The 27,721-nt window shown below is 38.5% G+C and overlaps 5 protein-coding genes across 8 annotated transcripts; 3 read left to right on the forward strand and 2 right to left on the reverse strand.

Annotated features, from left to right (window-relative positions):
* Positions 1–783: 783 nt before the first annotated feature.
* On the forward strand, positions 784–3,044 carry LOC128856794 (histone H3.3A). The gene is made up of 3 exons (XM_054092132.1): positions 784–894; positions 1,903–2,207; positions 2,284–3,044. Exons 2-3 carry the CDS (start codon positions 1,926–1,928, stop codon positions 2,410–2,412), a joined length of 411 nt encoding a protein of 136 aa, XP_053948107.1. The 5' UTR covers positions 784–894; positions 1,903–1,925; the 3' UTR covers positions 2,413–3,044.
* A 1,006-nt stretch (positions 3,045–4,050) lies between these two features.
* Positions 4,051–7,191, forward strand: LOC128856793 (L-xylulose reductase). Its single transcript, XM_054092131.1, has 4 exons — positions 4,051–4,128; positions 6,219–6,309; positions 6,366–6,618; positions 6,700–7,191. The coding sequence occupies exons 2-4, from the start codon at positions 6,258–6,260 to the stop codon at positions 7,118–7,120; spliced, it is 726 nt and encodes a 241-aa protein (XP_053948106.1). The 5' UTR covers positions 4,051–4,128; positions 6,219–6,257; the 3' UTR covers positions 7,121–7,191.
* On the reverse strand, positions 7,184–23,116 carry LOC128856790 (AT-rich interactive domain-containing protein 4A). The gene is made up of 6 exons (XM_054092126.1): positions 22,772–23,116; positions 22,040–22,648; positions 20,912–21,968; positions 7,837–12,630; positions 7,562–7,729; positions 7,184–7,504 (listed from the first exon to the last, which is right to left on the reverse strand). Exons 1-6 carry the CDS (start codon positions 22,775–22,777, stop codon positions 7,320–7,322), a joined length of 6,819 nt encoding a protein of 2,272 aa, XP_053948101.1. The 5' UTR covers positions 22,778–23,116; the 3' UTR covers positions 7,184–7,319.
* LOC128856791 (sulfite oxidase, mitochondrial) lies at positions 14,988–17,207 on the forward strand. Of its 4 annotated transcripts, none has more exons than XM_054092128.1 (3): positions 14,988–15,149; positions 15,396–16,326; positions 16,387–17,207. In XM_054092128.1, the coding sequence occupies exons 2-3, from the start codon at positions 15,417–15,419 to the stop codon at positions 17,190–17,192; spliced, it is 1,716 nt and encodes a 571-aa protein (XP_053948103.1). In that variant the 5' UTR covers positions 14,988–15,149; positions 15,396–15,416; the 3' UTR covers positions 17,193–17,207. The 4 variants fall into 4 exon arrangements, with proteins under 4 accessions (XP_053948103.1, XP_053948102.1, XP_053948104.1 ...); XM_054092127.1 differs by lacking the exon at positions 14,988–15,149 and adding an exon at positions 15,188–15,333; XM_054092129.1 differs by lacking the exon at positions 14,988–15,149 and adding an exon at positions 15,188–15,303.
* Positions 23,117–25,535: 2,419 nt separating the features above from the next.
* LOC128859389 (GATA zinc finger domain-containing protein 1) lies at positions 25,536–26,706 on the reverse strand. The gene is made up of 3 exons (XM_054096422.1): positions 26,132–26,706; positions 25,894–26,080; positions 25,536–25,821 (listed from the first exon to the last, which is right to left on the reverse strand). The coding sequence occupies exons 1-3, from the start codon at positions 26,591–26,593 to the stop codon at positions 25,643–25,645; spliced, it is 828 nt and encodes a 275-aa protein (XP_053952397.1). The 5' UTR covers positions 26,594–26,706; the 3' UTR covers positions 25,536–25,642.
* Positions 26,707–27,721: the final 1,015 nt, after the last annotated feature.

The raw sequence follows: 27,721 nt of genomic DNA on the forward strand, positions 1-27,721 counted from the left end.
GCGATTCTTCTTGTTTCTTGTACCGCACAAAGAGAATTTCTTCGTAGTGTGATTGTGGATACTCTGATCAACATTTACGAGTTCTACAAGAAAACGACCCACTTTGTACACATTTCTTGGTCGTGGCCAATATTTTACTGCATTTATTTTGTCTTCGCATGTCTTGACGTTTTCGGTTGTCACTTGTAATGCCGCGGAGGCAATGCGCTGAATGACCTCTTCCAAGTTTTTCAAAAAGCCGCTAAATTTTGGCGGAATTTGGCTGCCTCGGAAATTGGACGGAAAAGAAACAAATTGACGGTAGGAGAAACTGTAAATGGTCGATCCCATGTGCTTACCATAGACGCAGGTGCGACGAATTCGATCATCCGATCTTTAATTTTCCATAATCGCCATTTTTACCACCCGATTACTATACTCCTTACTTTTATTCTTCCATAGTGTTAGCAAGGATTTGTAAAAATCAATAAATTCCAACAGAAATAGTTTGTCTCCTCCATATTTATCAAGTGTGACGAAATTTCGCCATACACAATATAGTCGGTTTGCGTATCGAAATTGTTTAATTTTACACAGACTTATGAGACCGTCTGTGCAGATATACAACGGCGAAAGGCATGATGACACAAAGACAGTCTGCGTTTTTAGTTTAACCTATCTCTGAAATTTGTGCGAACTATTGTATTGTCTATTTTCATATATATTAGAATAATGTGGCAAGTATGTCAAGGATAAAACGATATCACAAAACATCCCTGACTGTGTTGAATAAAATTCATCAAATGTTCATTCGTTAATAAGACAGTGATTGAATAGGACGTACTTGAGTCGTAAAAGTGTAATTAATATCAAGTATAGCGAAATCAACAAAATATAGCAAAATAAATAGTATAGGTAAGTTATCTACAATAATTTGTTGTAATTTGTAACATAGAATGGGTATATGAGTGAAGTATATAATGAGTGTTGCAAACTCGTAGCGTCTTGAATGTTAATTCAGTTTTTACTAGATACATACAAATGGCGTGCACGCATAGAGCAATATAGTTGGTTTGGTATTGTACTTTTTCAAAATGGCGGCGGATTGGAGTTCAGGGATCTGAAAATGATTTAAAACTTATGAGTAACTTCATAAACACCTCAATTCAAATTATGTGTCTAATTTTTAAGATGGTTGCCATAATTGGTAGATTTTCATCTATTGACTATAGTGTAAGTTAATAAACTTATGAAGTCACACTTTACTAGTTCGAGGCGCAAAAATGTTGGCCTAAATAAAAGTTCTTCGTAGCATTTTCTTATTGCGTGTGTCACACAAATGAAGCATATAGTTTCTTATCTTGCCAATTGGTCTTATGAGGAGCTTATTTCATGGGAATATTGGATTGGTTCATGCTTTTATTAATAAGTTAAGACTGAGCACAAAGCTTTCGAACTATAATAATGGTTCAAATGTTAAAAAGTACGTATAGATAATTGATACAAATCTACACAACATTATCTTTTTTTGTCATAAGCGCGTGAACGAGAATGAGTGAAAGAGCTATATTGTATGTATACCCAAACGAGCTGCGTTTATTTTTCCCATTTACGTCGTCTAATTTCGGCTATCTAACAGCTGAAACAAATTCGTGTAAATTACAAAGCTGATATCGCTTAAAAGATATTTTCTAAAAGTAAATAAGTTTAGTTTTGGCGGGTCTACTGCATTAAAAATTGGCGCGAAATAAATTTCTTAAAATGGTACTAAAATGCAAAACGTATTTTTTGGCGGGATTACTGCAGTGAAAATTGGCGCGGTGTGCTATCGAACCATTTTGAAAATTATAATTCTTAACTAACTGGTTTTGTACAAGAAATCATAAAAATTAACGAAATAGTGAATTTCTATTTATTTTCCAGTTAAAAAATAGAAATCAGGAACAATGGCCCGTACTAAGCAGACTGCTCGTAAATCAACCGGTGGAAAAGCTCCCCGCAAACAACTTGCTACTAAGGCAGCTCGTAAATCTGCTCCTTCAACCGGTGGCGTAAAGAAACCCCATCGTTACCGCCCTGGTACAGTGGCTTTGCGTGAAATTCGTCGTTATCAAAAATCTACTGAATTGCTGATTCGTAAATTGCCGTTCCAGCGATTAGTACGCGAAATCGCTCAAGATTTCAAAACTGATTTGCGTTTCCAATCCGCTGCCATAGGTGCTTTGCAGGTAAGTTTTGCATTGTGTTGGTTCCACAAAATTACAAAAATTTATCGGAATGTGTACTTCCAATAATTTACTATAGGAAGCATCTGAGGCATACCTAGTAGGTCTTTTCGAGGATACTAACTTGTGCGCAATTCATGCCAAACGTGTTACCATTATGCCGAAAGACATTCAATTGGCTCGCAGAATCAGAGGAGAACGCGCTTAAGCCACAATTTCTCTATTTATAATCTTAAAAAATAATGAAAATTTTCTTAATTACATCATACAAAATAATAAATATGTTATACATTTAAGGTTGTTTCAAGAAATTTAAATGACCGGTTTCGGTGCCCTTACATTTTTTGATTCTTAATTTAAAAAGATTTTAAAATCCAATGATAAAAACTAAATTATTAACCAGGTACATTTTTCAAATTAAATATTTGTTTCACATCTAATTTGTTAAGAATTTCTAAATTTATATTTAATTATTTGTATTGAAATATGTTTACGTATAAGGTAGATATAAAATGTACGAGAGGACCCGCCACAATGGTATATACATGATCAACATCTATATGAAATCGGTCCTTTATTACATACATATACCTATTATTTATACATTTATTCATAAACAGCTGGTTTTTATTTTCATATAATTAGTACTCATAAACTGAGCTGACATTTTCACAACGTATTTTATTGTATTAAGCACTTATATATATAACCGTAGCAAGTAACCGAAGTGGGAAATCACTTCTCTTAGTTTTCTATATTATCAGCAATTACAGTTAAATTGTAGTTTGTATAAAAACATTCAAGAATAAAAAACGGTTTTCGTAAGAAGGCCACAAACAAGTAGTCTTAATTTGAAAGGGTGTATGGTGTATGGGTTCAAACTAATTAGTATCTTGAAACTTTTCTGTGTTTATTCTATAAAATAACGCGAATATGTAGTGTTAAAAAAATAGCAACGCCTGGAATAAATATGTCTATATTCCCTCGGTTTCATGTGTAACGTATTATTAGTTGTATTAGTTAACAAAATTAGCCATGATTCCAAATCATAAGCTTAACACTCTCACGCCGGTGCGTACCACCAATGGTATTAGAAAAAAAATTCAACTTAATTCATTAAAAATTGTTCAACGTGTTAAGCGAAAATTCTCTGCTCAAAGAGTAGAAGAAGCAACAAATTGAATGTAAAATTTGTTTAAAAATATTTGTTTTCTTTTTCTGAGAGTAAATATACTTTTTTTTTTTTTGGAGTGTGCTTCTGCCTTGAAAAGCTCCTCATAAAGAACCATTTGGGGAAACTCCTATATGGCCGGTAGTTAAATCTGTGCCCATTTAGGGACGTGACATTTTAACCTCGATTTTGATAGGGCGTCAGCCGACCCATCCAAAAATACAACCACCTCTGATCCTTCAGGGCTTCTTAGAAAAAGGGTGAAGTTTCGCAATTTTTACTTAGTTTTCGTTTTAGTGTACTGAAATAAATGGAAACATGAAAGACTTGAAATTGATCTAAAATGTATAAATAATTTAATTCAACAAAACTGGGACTGAATGCCGCCTCGGAAATCTTTATTAAAATAATTCTAAATCGTTTAATCGAGGAAGAGTACGCGAAAGCAATGGAAACTGTCAAACACAAGAAATTATATGCACACACCTCATCGTCCTCGGCAAAAACACATATTTTTGAGGTATCGATATAATTCGTGCTTTCACAGTTTAACAACTACAATATTACCTAGGCATTCGTTGAATATTATCAAACAATTGGCTTATGTTCCTTTTGTTTGTATATCTGCAGCACTGACGTCATCCGATTGTCAAAATCACGAAAAATGAAGTAGTGGATTTCGGAACGTGCCTACCTCATGTATTCTATTAATCGTGGGAATTTTGTGCTATCGAACGCAACTATTGTCAAACGGTACTTATTTCATTTTCAGAGGACAATAATTTGGTATTTTTAAAAAGGATGTTTGAACTGCGTGTGCCTAATTTGTAGTTGAAAATTGAGTAGACATTTTTTTTAAATGCTATTTATTTAGGTAATTAGTACAATTAATGAGAATATTTATACGAAATGTGATTTGGCAGCCTTGGCCCAAAGGCTTTAACCTCGGGCAACGTGTTGCTACAACCATTCGGCACAACAAATAGAACCTCCGCGGTTCTACGGAGCTCATTCGAGCAACATTAAGATCGCGAACGAAACAACGGTGGTGGCCTAGCGTGCATAGTCCACCACACTGTGCAGTATCGCCCCATCGATGAAGGCATCGACCGCAGGGACAGCTCATTAGAATGTCAAGGGAATTTTTAACATATATATACACCCTGACACTTGCTGCCGGGCTGGACATCACCCGGAAATCGGTGCGCTTATCTTTGCGCATTCGTAGGATTCAGCTTTTTACAGAACAGTGGCGCCCCACCAGGATAGTAGGCAACTGCAGCAGCTCGCACGACCTAACAAATGCACCTGCAACTTCACCTCTGGTGTGAGCAAGCTCCGCCCCTGCGAGAGGACTGTCCTAGTAGCGTTGGATCTAAAAAAGGCTTTCGATACAGTCAGCCACGCCACGCTATTAGATGACATTTTACAGTCGACACTCCCGCCACGAACTACCTGAGTGGTCGTCATTCGTCGGTGATATTTCGAGACAAAACATCTAAACAGAGGAAAATAAAGTAAGGTGTACCGCAGGGTGGTGTCCTTTCACCTTTGCTTTTCAACTTCTATATCTCGAAACTCCCCCAGCCACCAGAGGGAGTCTTCCTGGTCTCATACGCCGACGTCTGCACGATAATGACGTCGGGCAATGCCATTGATGGCTTATGCTCCAAGGTAAACGAGCCTGGAACCAGTGATTCGCAGTGGACGAAGCTTCAGACCTGCCAAAACACTGCTTTAAAGACCGTGACAGGATGTCTTCTGATGCCACCTATACAACATCTACATAATGACGCACAAATGCTGCCTGTTAAGGAGTATAATAAATTGCTCAGTAAGCAGTTTCTGCTAGGGTGTTACCGCAGGCCTCAGCCATGCAGACACCTGCTTGAGCCATCACCCAGGCACATTAGGAGGCATTTCCTCAACTACGCGGGCGAGATCTCAGACAAAACAAACAGACAGTTACTGGATCGGACAGCCATAAACGACATTCATCGGGAGACTTTCACCACCTTCTTAAGCTCCCGACCCTCGAATGCCGTTATCGGAGTCCAACCACCACCAATCGCAGACGAAGAGTTCCAACTTCCCCGAGAGTCCTGCGTAACCTTGGCACAATTACGTTCTGGATATTGTAGCAGGTTAAACTCCTACTTATCCGGAATTGACCACGACATACTAAACATATGTCCGGCATGTGAAGGCACCCCGCACGACACTAGCCACCTTTTCATATGCCCTCCATTTAAAAACGATCATCTGAAGACGAATCCAACTTGCAATGCAAGCAAATCGCCACCACGAGAAAATATATATATAAACACTGGTACAACTTATATATATATATATATTTGTATGTATGTACATACATATATAACTTAAGATTAGATTAAAAGCTGGCTCTCACTCAAATACAGTAGAAATGTGTTGGTAAGTTCCATGAGTTGCGCTCATCTGTTTATTATGCTTCTGATTATTTGTTTATGAAGCTTTCTAATCAAAACTTCCAAGCTTGCATTTACGTGTGGGCTGATGACAAAATATAAAAAAGGGGATAATACATATATTAAGAGCTAATTTTCATTTTCTTACCATTCAATTTGTTACATAAAAATTCTGCATAATTGATACCAATTGTTTATAGAAAAGTACTGTATCAAAACTGATCTGATTCCTTTAGTGATAGTATAGTAGTCAATTTCTCACTAGAGATGTTCCGTTGCGATTGAGGTGCTGGTGCCCCACAGTACACCGCATCTTAGGCACGCCTGTGGTTATAATCATGAATATAAAACACTTGCATCACAAACCATTAATTTCAGTTTTCATTTTCTCCCCAGGGAGCAAGCAATTATTTGTCGATTTCTATAACTGTACAAATGGTGGCAGACTTATTGAAAAAAGTGATCGTTGTGACAGGAGCTGGACAGGGTATGCATTACATATTTTCTCACATAATATGTTATAGCCAAATCTTCATCATACAGGAATCGGGAGAGCTCTCTGTCAGCACTTATCAACAGCAGGGGCGCAAGTTATTGCGCTTTCAAAGTCGGCGGACAAATTAGAAGAGCTTAAGAATAACTACTCAAATATAGAGACCATATCAATAGACCTTAAAAATTGGCAGAATGTACGAGAAGTCCTTTCAAAACTGCCGCAAATAGATGGACTGGTGAATAATGCTGGTGTGGCTATTATCGAGCCCTTTGAGGAATTGACAGAGAAGGACTTTGATGAGTAATTTCTTATTCATTTTCATTTAAAAAAATTTATATATTAATCTATTTTTCATCCGTACTATAAATATTGTGTAAAAAGCACATTTGACATAAATGTCAAGGCAGTTTTCAACGTAACGCAGGCGCTCTTGCCGAAACTCAATAAAGGCTCTAGCATAGTGATGGTATCATCGTTGGCTGCTTCTCGATCATTTCATGGTCATGCAGTATATAGTGCCACTAAAGCTGCGGTAGATTCACTTACGCGTTCTCTAGCATTGGAACTGGGACCCAAGCAAATTCGCGTTAACTCCGTTAACCCAACCGTAGTGCTAACACAAATGGGTCGTGAAAACTGGAGCGATTCAGAAAAATCGGGACCGTTGCTAGCACATATACCCTTGAACCGCTTTTGTGAGATACAAGAAGTAATTGATGGAATCGTTTATTTGTTGAGTAGCAAATCGAGTTTTGTAAATGGACATCACTTGAATTTGGAGGGGGGCTATTCGGTGTCTTAAAATATATGCAGTTGTTATCAATAATATGAAAATATTTTCAACGAATAAAGCAACGCATTTGCATATGCACATATATAAATTTAATTAAATATTTTGTTTTACAAAAGCAAAAACGGTATATGTAAATGTGGTTTTGTATTATCTTAATAATGACAATCTTTATTTTCTCCATTTTTATTTCATCGGTAACGAGTGTTTTTTAAGTAATCTTAGTTTGTTGTTGGTTCTGCGCTTGCTGCTTTTTCTCTCTTTCTCGCCGTCGCAGTTTTTTGCGTCTTCGATCAATATTCGCAAGGTCACCTTTTATTGTATTGTAGGTTTTACGTAATTCTTGGATCTGTTTTAACAAAATTGCTATGCACTGGTCGGAGCCTATGTTGGGATCTATTTAAAAAGAACTTTGTGGGTCAATTGCTTTGGATATACGAATGTCAATTTTACCTAATTGCACTAAGAAATTATAGGGGCAAGGCCGAGTTCCAACTGACGTCTGCCGTTGTTGAAGTTGATGAAATTGATGTCTGGATGAAACAGTGGTACGCTGCGATATACCATCCGAGTTTTCGTCGCTGTCTGAACCAGCTGTAAATTGTATGTTTTCTAACATAACTGAAATATGGAAAATAATTAAAAATGTATATACATAAGCACATCGAATTTACAGATTATTTAAGACAAAAACATTATATATGCATATGGCTTATGGTTGTACCAACCTGGAATTTTTTTCGAGCATCCAATTTGTTTTCGTCGTTTTGTATGCTGTTCTGACATGGTAACCATCTCCGACTGCTTTCTAGTTCGTCGTCGTTTCCTTGGCGATATCTCGTTTTCGATATCCAAATTCTTTTTTATTTCTTCACTACTCTCATCTTGACTTGCTGAATCATTTGGAGAACTGTTATTATGAGCAATCAAAGCACCTGATCTCGTAATGTCGTCCGGAATTTGATTACTCACTAAATCCTTGCTGTCGCATTCTAGTAGTAAATTACTTTCCATGGATAGCTGTGTTGTTAAAGGTTCTTCTTTTCCTCCAAAAGCAGGTGCTGGGCTGCCTGGGATTGTCTCCTCGCAAAGCAGATTTATAGAATCATTATTGGCGTCCACACTCAAACTAGACGTTAATTCTTCAGTACACAAAACTCCTCTAACTTCTTTGGCACTTAAAAATTCCATTTCAGGATTTGTCCGCTGACTGTCTGCAATCGGTTTTACACCGTCTTCTGGACGTAATACGGTGCGAGCATCCAAATAAAATCCTGAATTTGAAGACATTCCCGGTAATTGTGAAAACGCAACAGTTCCAAGTGTATTCAGAGTTAAGTCCGTTGATACATTAATATTTGTACCTTCATTCTGAATCACCTTGTCCTCAGGATTTTTCTCTAAACCCAAGCCTGCAGGAGAGGAGCCGGTCACAATTGAAGTCGAAGACGGTTTAGTAGCCGTAATGGTACTGACTTTAAGGTCTGGTTGTAAGGTTAGTTTACATACTGATGTGGGATTTTGTGCTGTTGCTGCAGCCTGAGCTGCAGCCTTTATTGATGGCACCGCACCGGAGGCCACGACAACTGATACTGGAATATCCGGAACCAAAATCGGTACAACATCGGCCGCTCTTTGATTTTGGTGCTTTGAAGTTTTTGAGCTGGTCATTAAAATTGTAACTGTGTTCATTGTTGACACTTCAGCACTTTCAAGTTGCTTAGAACTGAAACTAATCCTTGACCCAATACATTCACTATAACATGACCCTACATCTGGAATATTTTCTACACTCGAACTGACAGTATCATGCTGCTTTTGTTTGTGCTCTTTGTGTGTTTCCTGACTTTCAAATTGTTGATCTTCCTGATCGGGCTTTTCGGTTGGTGCCACATGCAGACTGCTTTGCGAAACACTGTGTGTTGATATTGTTGGAGTTATGTTTACAGTCGATGTTGTGGTCGACTCTGATGAGCTAAAGGGTTGTGATCGACTTGGTTGTAAAGCTTTCAAAGGTATTGGAGTCTGAACTCCCGTATGTGGAGTAAGGTTGCTTGGCACTTCTTTACTGATGGCAATACCTATCTTGTGCGGCACTACACCTGTTTGTAAGGCTTTTAAATCTCCAATATGCTGCGAACCAGTAGGGCTTTTAAGCATGTCGCATATGTCTTCTGCTACGTCCTCTATTACAAGTCGGCGCTCTGAATCGGTACTATCCATCGAGTCTTCGGAAAATGTATTTGGGGCTAAGCTCGATGTCGGTGTAGTTGTAACCGAAAGTCCAGCTACCGGCGTTTTTCTTTGAATAGCGCATTCAAGCTTTTGTATAGTCTCTGTTAAGTCATTATTTTTTACTGTAAACGACTCCAGTATTCCTAATTTAGGTTCGGGACTGGAAAGAGATACGGGCTTATTTATTGAAACAGATATGAGGGGCATCTTTTCTATACTCAAGCTGCTTCCACTACTTAAGTAACTGACGGAAGATCCAACCAAATCGGTATTAATATTTAATGGTTCAACTGAAGAATTGCCAACTTGAGGTAATCCATCTGATGCATTTTTTGCAATCACTGTATTTGAATCTTTTAAAACTCCGCCCTCTTCTACTTTTTCACTTTTAGGCTCTACTCTATGTTTATCCTCCTCTTTTTTTTGACTGATTGCTTTTAAAAGTTTATCTGCAATAGATGTCGGTTTATTCTCGTATTTCGAGGGGTCTAAATCGAACGCACACACGGTTGCAGAAAGCATTTTCTTTGCATTCTCGAATTCAAATTTATTATCCTTCGACTCGCTAATTGAGGTTGATCCTTCATTTGTACTCAGCTCGAAAACGTTGCTCAGATCTTTACGGGTTTCTACAAATGGACTGCCAATGTCGGTCTTACCGGCTACAGTCGGAACGGGGCTAACTAATGTGGGAACGTTTGATTGAGTACTTCTCCGAGGAGGAGTAACCACGGCTCCAATATCCTTTTCTTTTGGTGACTCAAGTTTCGGAGGAGCGGCAGTGACTTCCTGCAAGGAAGATACGTTTGGTGCTTGGAAAGTTAGTGCATCAGTTAGTGCTCTGGTTGTTTCCTGCACTGTTTGTGCCAGCTCCTCGTTTAACGCGTTCATGTTTACATTGAAGTTTGGTGATTTTCGCAACGTATCAAATGGCGTGTTTGTTAATACGTCAACGGTTTTCTGTGACGCTGAGTTGCCTTGATTAGAAGATATCGGGTTTAATGTCAACAATTTTGATTGACCGCTTAAGCTATTTTTTGTTACGTTTGAAATAGTGGAACTAATTTGAATCAATTTTGCCTCTGAAATTACAACAGTTTTTTCATCAGTTTTCAAAAGCTTGGATTTATCCACAGGAGCTTCCTTCATTGGTGAACCGCGTTTTTTCCGATTCACAAGGACAGCGATTGGACTTTGGGATGGTTGTTGCTTGTCACTAACAACCACTTGTTGCATTGTAATTTTTTGAGTTTGCTTTCGAGGACTTGCTGCCACACTACTTGCACTTATTGCACCTGAACTCAGTGAAGAGGCGTTTGTGTTGGTAGTTGGCAGTTTTCGTATTTCCAATTCAAATGGTTCTGGATCTTTGAACTCATATATATCGGGTGATGTCGCCTTGGTTGTAACAGATACCAATTTCGCGTCTTTATTAGAAATTGTGTACGATGAGGAAGATGAAGATCCACCGCTAATATCAAGCTTACTCATGTCAGGCAACGATCGCGATGACGTAGAAGTCGATGACGATGACGATGAAGAAGATGAGGATGGAGAGCAAGCTGCAGAGGGTTCAGTCTTATTTACTTCTTTCAGCAAAGGATCAATATTTTTCTTCGACTGCAATTCTAAACACTCTGTTATACCCTTTCTGATTACGTCAGCTTTTTTGGAGCTTCCAAATTCTGTTTTCTTAACAGAGCTTACTGTTTTTTCCAGAATAACAGAGGATATCTTACTGTTGTTTGTGGCACTGCTGCACCGTACCTGACTAGTTGAAGTTCCCTTTTGTGGTGATTCAGTTGTTTGCACAGAAGTAATTTTATTTACTTCTTTTTTATCAGTATCAGATTTACATATTACAGTTTCACTAATACTTTTCTCTAAGTTCTCCTCTTGCCTAAGATCTGGCTTAGTTTTAAGGCTTTCTTGGAGTTTTTCTGCCAGTGAATCCTGTATTATTTTCTCCACCACTCTTGGTACGCGTTCTACCGTAGGTTTTCCACATGAAAGCTTTTCCAATGCTTGTTGTTTGCCTGCTTTTATTTTTTGTTGAAATTTTTTTGTCATGTTTTCTAGGGTCGTGGTTTTACCCGAAGATTGTGAGTCGTCATCACAGAACGATTCTGTCTCCGAAGACATGTCAGTAGAAGATTTTAAATTTTCTTCTTTTAGATCTTGTTTCACCACGTTTTTCCCTGTTGATACTCTGGCACTTGATTCAGCTATCGTTTTACTTTCAGAAATACAAATATCTTTAGCATCGAAAATACCCTCATCCTTATTCGGAGGTTCTTCGATTTTTATATCTGACAAAATCTCGTCGTCCCCTGCTAATGATGATGAAGGTGACTTCAACCCTGGGAATCCCGTTAATTCTGAACGTATTTGACTCAGATCATAATTTCGTCCTTTGGAGTTTAAGCTATTTGAGGAGTTATTTTTTGCTCGTAAAATTGTTGATGACTCACACTCTTCACCTTCGTCATCCGTATCTGACTGACTATTTCCAGCAGATACAGACTGTTTGTTCTTGATTGTTCCTTTACCACTTAAATTTCCCGATTTATATTCAATTTCTTTAGAGCCGCGTGTTGGTCGACGGACTGGCTCATCAGAATCGGTTTCAGATTCACTTTGTAAGGACACGTCGGAAACGTTAGCTGAGGTCCGACGAGCCGAATTTGTCATCGTGCGGATTGGTCTTTTTTTCAGACCAGCTGTCGCAGGAGACTTTGTGCGACTGGAGTTGGATGCTACTGAGGAGGGTGTAGTAGAACGAGGAGGCAGCGAATCACTGCGACCACGGCCGCGTTTTGCTAATCCCGACATCTTTGTGGAACTCGAAGTGCTGCTTAATGCATTTATGATGGAATTTGGAGAGCCTGAGGAAGCCAACGACGAGGCGGTGGGTGGTTTTGAAGGATTATCTTTTTGTTTCTCGGCGGAACTTAAATTCGACATACGTCCCTTTTGTTTTGAGCCCTTGGTTATGTTTTCAGCGATGCGTTCCCTTGGCACCCACTCATCATAGCGGTTGTTCCAACCGGTATAATGAACTAGATACATCGGCAAGCCACGTTGAACAGAAATTTCGATGACTTTTGCTTCATATGTTACCTTCTTCTCATGGTAATAAACTTTCAACTTGTCTCCAACCTCAACAATAAAATCACCAGAATCGACTTTTTCGATAGTATCATCTTTTTTTCGCTTGTTCCGCTTATCATCACTTTGAGGAGTTTGCTTTTTTTGTGATTTATCCTTTTTATTCGCAGAACTGGTAGCTGGAAGATAAATAATTATTAGCAACTACTAGAAGCGTCCAACATTCTGTCTTTAGTGTGGTAATAAAGTACAACCAAAAGGAGTTGTAGCTTTGCTTTGGTGATTTGAACGAATATGATTTATATATTATATTATTGCATTCTGTAACAAATTATTTTACAATGCATACGGCGAGAATAAATTCGCAGAAAAAAGTTCCGTTATTTTTGCTTTTGTTCGTATGGATTGTCTACTCATAAATTATACTCAGTTGTGGAGTGGGGAGCTAAGGAAAAACCCATTGCATTGATTGCATTACAAAAGTGAGGTAAAGGTGCAAATGAGATTTACGAATTGCTGAAAAAACTTAATATTTCGAGAACGTTTGTTTTAAGTGAGTTTTTCCCACAAAAAGAAGTGGTCGTCCTTGCGTGGTTCGAACTAGTGTAGCCATAAAAGCCGTTCGGGAAAGAATTCGCAGAAATCCCCTTAGGAAGCAGAAATTCATGTCCAGGGAAATGAATATATCGACCAGATAATACATATACAAGATTTAAGCCCTATGCTCTCAAAACTATGAATAGCGTAAAGCCAGAATATGAATTTTAATGCATTTTTTTTTTTTAATTTGAAACGACATTTCAAAACGTATAATAACTCGAGAGCGTTTAAATGAAGAGTGGTACACCATATTAGCAGATTTTATTTATAAATTCAATAATCAGCCTGTTTATGGTTTCAACATATTAGGAAATTCAAAGTATTTGGATATGTTAATAAAAGTTGCAGTATTGCCTTCATCCAAACTAGCACAGAGCTAGAAGAATATATCCGCTGCTTATAAAGGAAAAATTACAATGGCATTCGATATTGCACTGGTGCATCAAATACAATACTATACATAAAACCCCGTATGTTGTTGTTGTAACATCACAAGCATTCCCATAAATAATTGTCGAATACAAATCCGAGTCGGTGGCGCAGAACCGATTATCGTGGGAACCTAGATGTTTCTTATTCCGTTCCTATGACCGTTCAATTTGAGAAGGAACATCTGAAGATGTCTAATTTAAAATCTGCAGTAAGCCACTATCAAATTCACCGAAGGACAATGTCAGGGTAGTTCTAAGCCTCAGTTGGGTGAATAAACTGTGTGCATGAATTGTCAAAAGTCATTTGCTAACCTCGGTGAAGCAGTTTACCGTGCCTAGTCCTAGATATTTTAGAGACAGATGTCTGGATCAATTATTTTGCGAGTCTTTCACAGTGGTTTGGTTGTTTGTGTAGTCTTTTAGTGACACGACGCTTGGTCTTATCAACCGAAGCATTCATACAATCCCGGACAAAAGTGCTGCAATATTAATTTTTTCATATTTTCTTATTGAACAACTATAGATTTAAAAGAAAATATTAGTGCGAAGGGCAAGACACTTATTTAACTACCAACAAAGTGTTTCCAAAGGACGAACCAGTCAACTACTGGGTGCAAGTGCTGAGAGTAAGTACAATATCTTTCGCTCTAACGAAAAGTTCACGTGATGAAGCAACCTCATGGAATTAATTACCTCTTCACAAGCCTACTCAAATCAGTGCTGCGGAAAGCGCTTTATCTGTAGTCCGCCCCCATCAAAACGGCACGTTCTCTGGTCCTACCATGCATATTATTGACTACTAGTACAAAGGAAAGTATTATATATATATATATATATATATATATATATATATAATTGGCGCGTACACCCTTTTTGGGTGTTTGGCCGAGCTCCTCCTCGTATTTGTGGAGTGCGTCTTGATGTTGTTCCACATATGGAGGGACCTACAGTTTCAAGCCGACTCCGAACGGCAGATATTTTTATGAGGAGCTTTTTCATGGCAGAAATACACTCGGAGGTTTGCCTTGGAAAGGAAAGTAATAGTGCAAATTTTATTTATTTTATTCATATAAATTAAATAACCTGAAACAAACCGCATTCATATGGGCAAAAGCATTAAAGCCAATCAAAATTTTAGTGTTTCTTTGGGTTTAATTCGCTTATCTGACGTAAAACAGCAACAGTCATGTTCCGTTATTACACTAGTTTGAAATTCATAAATAGTGACAGCAAAAAGAAACATGTGAATCGAAACGGAAAGTCACCGTAAATCGTCAAAGTCAATGTTAACCATATTTCTCATTGGGATGTTTCAGCTTATCTAATTGTTATCCTTTCCCTTTTTTTTGTTTATACTCGAATGTTTATCACCATATTCGGCCTTGGTATTATATAAAGCTCAAGTTTCCAATAAGATTTCAAATTCAATGGTGTTTTATGTAAATCATTTGTATAATTCGAAATGTAATCACTTCACTTTGATGCACATAATTTGACACTCGGAATAATTGTTTTTAAAATAAGATAAGTAGTGAATGCTCTACGTAAGTAATGTGGGAGAGAGTCAAAATATTTCATTTCTATTTAAGTCAAACTAATATCAGCATCTGCTGAGCTTTCTCTCACAAAGTTCAATTAGTTCACAACTGGCAACTGTTGGTAAACGAGTATGTTACCTCTTGGATTTGTTTCATTTCAAGTTTTTATAGTGAAGAAGTAGAAAACAAGCATTTGTTTATGGCAAACAATAATACATACATATAAGTGTCAGTCAGCACATGTAGCTAGAAAACATACACATGTATTTACACCCATCCATACGTAAATAAAGCTTGAGTGCGCAACACCTATGTATAGCTATGAGTGAAAATAGTAACCTTTCATAATAATAATAAAGTTTAATATACTTCCAGACATCTTCAAATTTGTACAAAATGCTAAGGGCACGCTTTCAAAGTTTATCAACGCAAAGTATTGGTTTCATGTGCGCATCTTATCAGAATCTTATCAGCTCTCCCCAGGGGCGCCTTGTGCACACACAAAACAATCATGTTAGTAAGTCAAAAAATGCTGTATTTTACGCAGTTTTGGCACTCGGAGGCGCTATTGGGGGCTTTGCTTTGTACGAACACAAATCCAAATTACTTAATGTGAAATTAAATGAAAGCCAAATTGAAGGGAAATCAAATACAAAAACCGATGAAGAAATCCCAAACTGGCATAAAAAACCACGCTCCGATTTGCCAACCTATAATATGAGCGAAGTACAAAGCCATTGTAATATTGAAAACCGCGTTTGGATAACTTATGGCATCGGTGTTTATGATATAACCGAATTCATCGATAAACATCCAGGTGGTGAAAAAATTATGTTAGGGGCAGGCAGTGCGATTGACCCCTTTTGGGCTATTTATCAGCAACACAATAACAAAGAGATTTTAACGCTTTTAGAGCTTTACCGAATTGGCAACTTATCTCCTGAAGATGAGATTGACACAAACGATATGGGTTCGCCTTGGGCGAATGAGCCCAAAAGGCATCCTCTACTTAAAGCTGCATCAGTTAGACCATTTAACGCTGAGCCACCGATGGACCTCCTAGTGGCACATTTTTTTACCCCAAATGACTTTTTCTACGTAAGAAATCATTTGCCAGTTCCTTATATCAGCACCAAACATTACGAGCTTGAAATAGCTATTAAAACGACCAAGTCAGGCACCAAGGAACAAATAAAAACATTAACTCTAGATGATATTAAAAAAATGCCAAAGCACACAGTCACTGCCGCAGTAATGTGCGGTGGTAACCGACGTTCTGAAATGACGAAGGTAAAAGCTGTTAAAGGTTAGTATTTCAAATATTCATTTTGATAATACCGAATTTTCTTTCTAAAAATCATTAAAGGTCTTTCCTGGAAGGCAGGTGCAGTGGGTAACGCAACTTGGTCCGGAGCCCGCTTGCGAGATGTTCTACTTGCAATGGGTGTTCAACCAAATGAAAATTTACATGTGATATTAGAAGGCGCCGATCTCGATCCAACTTCCCATCCTTATGGTGCATCTATTCCTCTATCAAAAGCAATGGATGAACGAGGCGATGTCATACTTGCATATGAGATGAATGGAGAACCCTTAAGCCGGGACCATGGATATCCATTACGATGCATTGTTCCCGGCACTGTAGGTGCCCGTAATGTCAAATGGTTGACTCGTATTGCAGTTTCTGAGAGCGAGTCTAGTTCACATTGGCAGCAAAATGATTATAAAGGATTCAGCCCAAGTGTAGATTGGGATTGTGTCGATTTTTCCAAATCACCCGCGATTCAAGCAATGCCTGTCACATCAGCAATATGCGTACCAGCAGAGGGCGAGACAATAAAAATTCCAGTTGATGGTTATCTAACAGTACAAGGATATGCGTGGTCAGGTGGTGGGCGTCGCATTGTACGCGTTGATTTGAGTATAGATCAGGGGAAAACATGGCATGTCGCAGATTTGCAACAGGAGGATCAACCAGACGGTCGCCATTATGGATGGTCATTATGGACTGGACGAATTCAAATCGATAAGGCAGCACCACATGAAATAGAAATTTGGGCCAAGGCTGTTGATTCAGCATATAATGTTCAACCAGAAACATTTTCAAACATCTGGAATTTGCGAGGGGTGTTATCAAACGCTTACCCTCGTATAAAGGTTAAAATTATTTAATTTAATTTAAATAAATAATTAATAAATTAAAATAAAATAATTTCGAAAAAAAAAATTTTAAATGAAATGAATCTTAGCAGAAAAAACGAATAAGTATTTAAGGCGGCCGACGTAGCCGAATGGGTTGTTGCGTGATTACCATTCGGAATTCACAGAGAGAACGTTGGTTCGAATTTCGGTGAAACAACAAAATTAATAAAAACATTTTTCTAATAGCGGTCGCCCCTCGGCAGGCAATGGCAAACTTCCGAGTGTATTTCTGCCATGAAAAAGCTCCTCATAAAAATATCTCCCGTTCGGAGTCGGCTTAAAACTGTAGGTCCCTCCATTTGTGGAACAACATCAAGGGGCACATCACAAATACGAGGAGGAGCGCGGCCAAACACCCAAAAAGGGTGTACGCGTTGAATACGATATGCCTAACCTGCAATATATTCTTGTTTCGCGGGATAGTTGTGTGCATGGGCGTCATTCGATTAGTTCCGGGTTTGAAATCCACTGTGGGCATGAAACACCAAATGATAAAAATGTTTTTCCTAAGGCAATGGCAAACCTCCGAGTGTATTTCTGCTTTCCATTAGAATGGCGTAAGGTCAACGTGGAACTTATCCCAAAAATGGGCAAGAGGTCCAAAGAACTTCCCAAATCGTACAGACCATTTGTCTTACATCTCCTGAAAACTATGGAAAAATTAGTGGAGGCGCTTTTGATATCAGGGATTATCGCTCTATAGAAAGAGCTTTTTTTAACACTAACCGTACCGGTGTATCACGTATACCTATTCTTACCGCAACCGGTTATGAAATAATTGTTTTTTCAAAACAAATTTTAAGTTTTTTCTAATACATAATTAATATTTTATATTAATAAATCATAAATTTTCATTTTTTTGTATTATATAACACAAAGGAAACAAGAGATTATAAGTGCAGTCTTTCAATTAAATTTTGTAACCGGTCATTTGGCCGGGCGCGGTACGGTTAGTGTTAATAAGAAAATCGATGTAGGATAGGTGAAAACGATGCTTGGCAGCAGAATAATTAAATCGATTCTAGGGGCAAAAACTGTCTCAGGCAATGAAAAGCAGTCCACAAGGAGATGTTTTGTCACCACTTCTGTGGTCTTTAGTCGTTGATGACCTCCTAATAAAACTACAGGAAACAGGATTTAATGACACTGGAGCCATGTTAGCCTGTAGATGCCTTTAGAGTTCTGTCGTCTAGATTCTAAAATGATTCATTGGATGTATACCATGATGATTAAACCGATCATTTCCTATGCCTTCCTTGTTCGGTGGCCGAAAGCCAAACAAATAACCACTAAGCAACTACTTGGGAGCTTTCAAAGACAAGCCTGTTTGTCAATAACTGGTGCCATGAACAGCTGCCCCACTGCTGCTATAGAAGCGATAGGAGGCCTATCTCCACTGCATATTTTCCTTAAAAAATATACAGACAGAAGGGCATTAAAAATACAAATCTTACTTGGAAAAGATCTTCCTGACTTTGGTCATACATATCATATCAGAGATACCGGATCAAAATTTGATCTGTTACTTAACAGAACAAAATGTCTTTTTAATCTTAGGTTTGAAACCATAATCTCGGACAGCGATGAATGGGAACTGGGAGGACCTTTACAGACGGTTCGACAACAAATACTGGAGTCGAGGCAAATGCCCCAGCGAATTTCAGGCTGAAATAGAAGCAATTTCAATCTGTGCAAGAATAATATACTCATGTATACTATATACTCATTAAGAGATATCCCGTGGCTGTCCTGATAGCAGTATTTGGCAGGTATAAAGCTTGCACTAGTTCTGAGTGACCAGATGGAAGCTGCATAATTCATTTTTTTAACATCATTACACTAGATTCCCGAACGCGGTACCATGGTAAGAAAAAATTAACATCTCGTCCTAGTCAACTAGAAAAGGGACACATACGCTCAGTCCAACCCCGTCATATGCGAGGTTCATTCAGGGAGCCAGGTATGGATGAGGTATTATGAAGATTAGATGACTTAGTGACGGCGAGTATCGCAGGCTATGGAATGATGAGCTGCATGAACTTTACGACGACATAGACATAGCGCAGCGAATAAAGACCCAGCGGCTTGGTTGGCTGGGTCATGATGTCTAAACGGAAACAAACGCTCCGGCTCTGAAAGTATTCAATGCGGTCCCAGCTAGTGGTAGCAGAGGAAGAGGAAGACCTTCTCTGCGTCCTGATCTCATACGCTGACGATTGCACGATAATGGCGTCGGGCAATGACATCGATGGCCTGTGTTCCAAAGTGAACAACTACCTCACCGACCTTTCTCGCTTCTTCACTGCGAGGAATCTCCAACTTTCCCCCACCAAGTCCACGGCGACCCTTTTCACCACCTGGACAAAGGAGGTCAAGCTGTCCCTAAAGGTACAAGTCGACGACACACCAATTCCGACTGTAAATAACCCCAAAATTTTGGGTGTAACCTTTGACAGCTTGCTCTCCTTCTCTGCGCATACAACCGCAATTGCCATTAAAGTCCAAAATCGCAACAAGGTCCTCAAATCGCTGGCCGGCAGCACTTGGGGCAAAGACAAAGAACTGTTGCTTTCGACATTTAAGGCAATTGGCCGGCCGGTTCTGAACTTTGCTGCGCCTGTCTGGTCGCCTGGAACTAGTGATTCGCAGTGGACAAAGCTTCAGACATGTCAAAATACCGCCATTCGGACAGCGAGGGTGCCTCCTGATGTCACCCATCCAACATCTACACAACGAGGCACAAATGCTCCCAGTTGCGGAGCACAACAAATTGCTCAGCAAGCAGTTCCTGCTGGGGTGCTACCGCAGGTGTCACCCCTGCAGACACCTGCTTGAGCCTGAGCCGCCTCCCAGGCACGTCAGGAGACACTACGCTGACGAACTCCAGGACAAAACTGACCGAAACCTACTGGACCGGACAGTATTTAGACAGTCAATAAACGACATTCACCGGGAGACCGTTACCACCTTCATGAACTCCCGTCCTGTGAATGCCGTAATCGGAGTCCAACCACCACCTATCGCAGATGAAGAGCTCCAGCTTCCCCGTGAGACTCGTGTAACATTGGCACAATTACGTTCTGGATATTGTAGCAGGTTAAACTCCTACTTATCCAGAATTGACCCCGACATACCTAACACATGTCCGGCATGTGAAGGTACCCCGCACGACACTAACCACCTCTTCACATGCCCCCTCAAACCGACTCATCTAACCCCCCTCTCCCTCTGGACCCAACCTGTCGAAACAGCATGTTTCCTGGACCTACCCTTAGATGAGCTAGACGAAGACGACCGATGATATACTTACACTGACAGGGCTAACTATGCTGTTAAAACAACAACAACAACAACCTTCTCTGCGTTGGAAGGATCAGGTGTAGAAGGACTTGGCTTCACTTGGTGTTTTCAACTTGCGCCAGTTAGCACGAGAAAGAAACGACTGGCGCGCTTTGTTAAACTCGACCAAAATCATGTAAGCGCCGCTTACTAAGCGGTTATCGCGTCAATCAAGAAGAAAAAGATGGCACAAAGGCACTTAAGCAATACAAAACGCCCACGGCAAGATGTTTCTCCACAGAAAAGTAAGAGCATTGTGTAATTTCCTGTTCTAAACTACAGATTTTGTTCGCATAAAATTCAAGGTGGTGAAAATATATTAATTTACTGTATTCGTTAATTTAACATACCTGGAGGAGAAGATTCCCGAAAATTCAAACTTACAGCGGTGCAAGAATTGTCCTTCACGGTTACAACTTTGTCTTTGTCCTCAGAGCGTGACGACTCTACAGCTGCCTTGATTTTAGACAAGGGAACATCACAATCATCTTTTGCTTTCTCTTCATATTTTTCAACAAGCCCTTTAACTTTGCCGATTAAAATTTTTCGTTTGTTCTTCATATTATCTAAACTTGATTCGCTTGTATTTTCTGACTCCTCAGTGACTGACGCTGTCGCAACACCAACTACTTCGACTGATGTTAATGGCGCAACAGGAGAAGCTATGATGTTTTGGGTGCTAGAAGAAGATGATGCTGATGATGAAAAGGATGTAGTCGCGATAATGTTTGCAGATTTAATTGGAATATCTTTATTCACTTCAACTGGTTTCGGTGAAGCTACAGAGTTTGCACGTACCAAACTACGCCCTTTACTTCTGCTAGAATTACGGGGTGTCATTAGCATAGAACACCCAAGCTTGCGATGAAATTCACCATAAGGTTGAAGAAATTTCTTAAACGCTTGTTTCACCAGATTTGTAACACTTACTGTTACTGCTGTAAAGCCTAGGCGTATTGCTATCGACTTCCATTGGTTTTTTGCAGTAACACGATTATATCCACCACACTTTTGCACTGCTCGAAATAGGCGGTATAAGTCAACGTCACGATTTTGTATAGAGGGCACTTTATTTAATGGAGTTCCGCGATCATCCATATATTTATACAGTTGTGCTACAAAACGATCTTTTTCCTCGCGCGGTTCATCATCTGACGAGTCAGATTCTAATTCTCCTTCGCCTTCACTGGAAGAATTATTAAGCCCAAATAATGATTCACGATCCCAGTGTGGAGGTAAGGCTCCACTATCTAGATATTCAAGTGCTGCCTGTACTGCCTGGCCGTCTTGTTTTACTGCTACTTCGCGAGTAAATTCAGTTGCCTCTTTTTTTGGAACTGTATAATATCGGCCATCTTTAAATGATCTCACCAAATATTCATCTTTTACTCGAATCCGTACATTCGCCTGCGTATATATTTGAATTGTTATTTATATGTTATGTTATGAGCTAAAAGAGAAATCAAAAACATTCTTACTTGTGCCGTTGGGGCCAGTACTAGGCCCGGGAACCATTTTTCTTTATCCTTTTTCTTTGTCTCCATTTCCACACATACAACCTTGCCAATGTGTTCTTCCTTTTCGTTAACAACTTCTTTAGTGTCACTTTCATCTTCTTCATCAGAGCTGTCGTCGTTTAATTGACCCCGTCTTCGTCCACGCCGTCCTCCAACCACAGGATTTCCGAAGTGCTCAGGATGAGTGAGAGGCAGTTGGTCTAAAGTTTCACTTTCGTTAAAGTGGCGTCCACTTTTCAGACATAAAGCAGTACGACGTAATGTTGTTATGTCTCCATCGTCAAATACCACGGTGTATTGTGAACAATCTTGTATTTTTGTTACTGTCCCCTCTATTAAATCTTTACGATCAGGATGACGTACTTCAACAGTGGCACCCACACGTAATTGACCGGGCGCTGTTTTTATTAAATCATCTGAGACAATTCCCGATCCTAGACCTTGTTTATAGGCGACTTTCACTTTTATATTTCGAACAACTTTGCTAACCTTTGCTTCACAAAAAGCTCCTTTGTATTTGGCACTTACCTCCGTACCAACCGGTAAGGATGGTGGATCTGTGTCCACTTGCTGAAAGGTATAAAGTTAAAACTAGTTATTAGAAGACGATTAAGCCATAAAAAGGAAGATCTTTGAATGTTATTGTATTGTATATATTTTTCAATTATTCGGGAAATTCCTTTACAAACTTACTTGCATTTTCTGAAGAAAATAACGTTCAAAACTTAAGTTATCGCTTACAAACGCCACTTTTGCGGACAATTTTTAAGCATTTCTAAAACGAACCAAAAATGCTCCGATCTCACTGCACAGACTGCCGAAATGTCTATTTAGGATTAAGCGAAAAATCGCTTCATTTAGTCTCCACCTCCGCACTATTACTTTCGATATTATAAAGATTTTATTACAGTCGAGTTAACACCAGTTTGCTCAAAAAATCTTTAATAAATTTACTTGTAAATATCTGAGACGATAAAACCCTTTGGGGAATATCTGATATTTTGTTGCGAATCAACGTTCTCTGATGAAAATATAGAAAAGCCATTGCAAAAGAGATTGCAGACTATAAAGCGACATCTGGCGCAAAAATATTAAAACCAAAAAATAATGAACTTAGTATTAATGCTACGTATACATCCCTCAAAGGGTTTGGTAATTGCCAATAAATCCTCTAAATTAATCTACCCGTTCACATACATATGGCAGATTACCTGCAAAATTGACAATCAGCTGTCAATACTGCTGCGAAAGGGTTTTCTTCATAAAAATTATTTTGGTGGAATATTTCGGTGTTTTTGGTTTGTTTAACTATTATTAACGATAGCTAATTTAGAAATAGAACGAATAGATGATTTAATTGCGCAATTGGCTGCTAATAATAAACAGTTGGAGGAAATCCGTAAACGACGTTTACTGAGGTTTCAAAAAATTATGGCAGCAAAACGGATTCGAAATTGGATATTACATTTTATAATGAGTAATAAGAGGACACGTTTATGGACACATGCTTTTTTCTGTTATATGAATGCATAGTAAGTAATACCTAACAAACATTTTATTAGAATTATATCTACAAACCTATTTTCTTTGCCGACATCCATTTTATTTAGTTTTTACTTTGACGTTTCTCTTTACACTCGTAAAAATGATGATCAATTACACAACAACACAGAGTTGTTGTCAAAAGGTATGGTTATTATCTAGGGTTAGCAGTGTGGTGTACAAAAGAACAGCAAGTTAGGTCAATGGCGGATTTTTGCTTATATATATGTATATATATATATATATATACAGTACATATATATAAATATTATTATTCCTTAGAGTACGATCACTGGATTGCCAAATAAAATTCTAAACTAATACCTGCGCAACTTTTTTCTTTGAATGCCTTATCACTTTGTACGTTTACACGTTCAACTTACGGCTGATTTCCTTGTGCGAATACACCTCTCCTTATATATTTTATGTCTAACAACGTTCGTAATTTCTACATGTGAAAACTCATATTTTCTGACTTTCATGTTTTGTTTTTAGGTCGTTTCTGCTGAATGCTTAACAGAGAACGTTAATGTATTCATGTAATCAGCTCTGTTAAAAGTTTCACCACACCACGGCGACGGTTAGACTTCATTTTTGACAATTCTCAATATTCGTAGCTCGTGAGACTTCTCTATATTTAACGTTCTCTGTTAACGTTCTCTGTCTCGTGCTTAATGAGCATTTAGGGCACGAATAACAGCAAGCCGAATCTATTCAAGATGGAATCATTCGTGCAACAACATTTTTCAAATCACAACTGTCAAGCAGAGAACGTTAATGTATTACATTATTATATTCATTAACGTTCTCAGAGTCAAGGGAAAGAGAATAGAAGAATGGATTAAATTACAAATATAAAAAATTAGTTTGTCGCACATTCGCAACACAACAACTTTTCGTCATTACGTTTTATCTACTACTCTAATCACACCTCCTTCTGTAGATACGCCTTAAATTCATTTAGTACAATTGCTGTAAACCTCGGGTCTTTTCCCCGTCCTCACTGGTGTTTTTTCGCAAGAGATTCGCCGTCTCCTCACCTGCCCGTCAGTATCCTTCCGCATTCGGACATGTTGCTGCCTAAAATTTTGGCGGAATCCGTTGATGGAAATTTAGGGTTACCCTTCTGGACTGCACACTATATTTTGGCACAACAAAACCGTTTCCCCGACAGTCGGTTCTACGTTACCGAAACGACCTGGATTTATATCCGGCCAAGGACTGTCACTCCAGCAGCATTCCCCGTATGTAAGTATGGGGAATGTTAACTGCTACAACAACAACAAGAAAACCGTTTTACTCAAATCCAAAGTAAAACCATAAAACAGCATGAAATATATACCAATTATCTTTTGATTTATGATTTCAGTTAGTAAAAATGTGTGAACACCTGACAAAGCTTCAATAACAACCTTTCAAACTACATTTCCGCAAATCATTGCTTTCTCTCCTGTAGCTGTATGAACTTGTAATCAACCAACAGTTCCACATTACCGTTTACCAATTCTGATCGAGTTCGTCGCCCTTGCGTCTATGATAAGCACATGGGATTGACCATTTACAGTTACATTTCCTCTTACCATCAAGTTGATGTTTTTCCGTTCAATTTGCTATGCGGAGACCGTGTGTTATTCAGTTGTGGGAACCAGTTTACACTTCTTAGAGATGGTTCGTTTTAGTTTAACGGCTTCCTCGCTTCCTTCCATCTAAGTTCGACTTCGGTTGGCTGCATGGTATACTACAATTGTGTATATGCTCAGTTTTACCTTTAAAACCAATATCAAGGCGGGTTTTTTGAAAGACCATTTATAAATTCTACAATTTATTGTATTTTTTAGGGTTTTGAGTATACATAATACGCTTGCAGCTACTCATGAAGATGCTAGAAATGTAATTTTGGAATGAAATTCCCAGATGACAGTTAAATAATTTTGTGGTGAATAAGATATTTTATTATTCACTTATAAAAGTTATCCAATGTTGTGTTTTAACCATTTAATCTAACCGTGTTTTTGAACAGTGTTATTTCACTTTTCGTTCAAATTCGGGAAGCGTAGTCCAGATGAAACCTCTCGCCTTCCCATCGGGTTCCATAGCATCTGGTAGTGGAAAAGGTGTGGTTCGATCAAAATAGTAATTGCTTGGTGCATGCATTATGAACTGTAAGGCGGAGAGTTTTCGGGAAATCTCTTCGTCTGGTCCTGAAGGAAAAAAAAATTGAAAACATAGAATTCAGTTCCAAGAAAGCTTCTTGAAATTAAGTTTAAACATACCTATTAAATACGAGGCCGGATCGAATCCATCATGCGGGTCCGGGCTAGCTTGCGTCGGAATTAGCCAGGTGAGAAATGCAGACTTTTCGCAGTAGTTGTCAACTAAAAGGCCTCGAATCTGGGCATAGTATATATTGTGCTTATCATCCATTAAAGACACAATATCGCCAACTTGCAGATAAGATCCCTAAAATGCGATTGTTTTATTCTCCGACAATTTTCTTTTTATCTAAAATACTTTGTAAAATAAACTATCTACAACATGTGTAGTGGCTTGAGCTACTGGTGTTTTGAATGGTATTTTTTTGAAGATGTTACGTCTGCTACGTCCCTTGCTCTGAACTTTAGCATTGTTTGTATTGCTCTGAACATTACAATTGGGCAGAGTGTTATTGTTGGATGAATTTGACCCTTTTGCTTTAAACCGAGTAGATCTGGTACTTTTACGAAGCTTTTTTTCTTCTGCGGTGGTAACAAGCCTACCTTCATTAGGGTCTTTTACATCTTTCTGTGATTTATTTTTAAATTCCTCATTTGTTTTATCGAAATCAATAGAAGCATTGATTTCAAAGAAACATTTTGTATCCTTTTGCTGGTAACAGTCTTGGCAAATTTCACCTTCTCCATTCTCAGTTTGCCTCCAAAGAAGAGTTTCTGTTTTTTGGCACTCAATACATTTAGGCTCACTTTTATTAGGCATTTTGTTTAAGTTGTTCTACGCAAATAAATTTATATTATGAATTATTAGACGAAGTCCTCAGATATATTCCATATAGTTCGTCCTACAAAAAATTGTAATGAACGTGTGGATTAATCGATATACGCAGCTAATATTTGTTTACACCACTCAAGGCGAATCTAATACCTGAGGGGGCGCCTTCTAAAAACCGCTACTTTATTCTTCGCGATTTTGTTCAAGGCGGTGGTGCCTTCCCAAAACAGTTACTTTGTTTCTTGCGATTTTGACAAGTTTGACGTCAGTTCGCTTTCCAATACAAAACAAACGAATAAAGCTAACAAAAGTAGGAGAAATTACATGTTTGTGAAAATTCAGTGAATGGCTGGGTAATATTGTGATTAGTGAGATTTTAACTAAATAAACAAATGCAAACGAAGTGCCGTGAAAGTTGAAATTAATAAAAGCCTCCAAATGCCATTTGTTTGCATTCTAGAAATTGTGCGTGTGGTGGTTTCCGTTGCTTTCGCCTACTTTTCCCCTTCACAGACAAGTAATTCCCCTTCCTTTCGTTTGTTTATTCATGGGCTCTGGCGACACAGTGAATTCGGAAGGTGCAATCTCTCACTCTATCATTCTTGGTACACATCCATAAGTAAAAACAGTTGCAGCTGATTGCCAAAAAATACCCACATCCAAAACGCTATTTTATGTAACATGGTTGCACAAAAATCGTATCAAAAAATTTATATCAATGACGTAAACATTCAGATATCTTTATACAGGGTGGCTGATGAATTTTGCTACATTAAGAAACTCAAATAACTTTTTTTTTAGTGTATGGAATTCATTTATTTTTTTTTCAAGTTGAAGGTCATTAAATTTTATTAAATGTAGCTTAACTAGTTTTAAAAATAATTGAATTTAAATGCCCCCCATGCTCGTTGACACAAGTGCGGCATCTTAGTAAAAAGTTGTTCATTGCTGCTTTGAGAGTTGCGACAGGAATAGCCGCAATTGTTGCCCAAATGGATTGTTTTAGTTCATCCAAATTTGTTGGCTTTGTTTTATAAACTTCTTGTTTACATAAACCCCACAAGAAAAAGTCAGGTGCAGTAAGGTCAGGCGACCTGGGGGGCCAACGAAATTCGG

The sequence above is a fragment of the Anastrepha ludens genome, chromosome 3 (genome assembly GCF_028408465.1).
Source record: "Anastrepha ludens isolate Willacy chromosome 3, idAnaLude1.1, whole genome shotgun sequence".
NCBI lineage: Eukaryota > Metazoa > Arthropoda > Insecta > Diptera > Tephritidae > Anastrepha > Anastrepha ludens.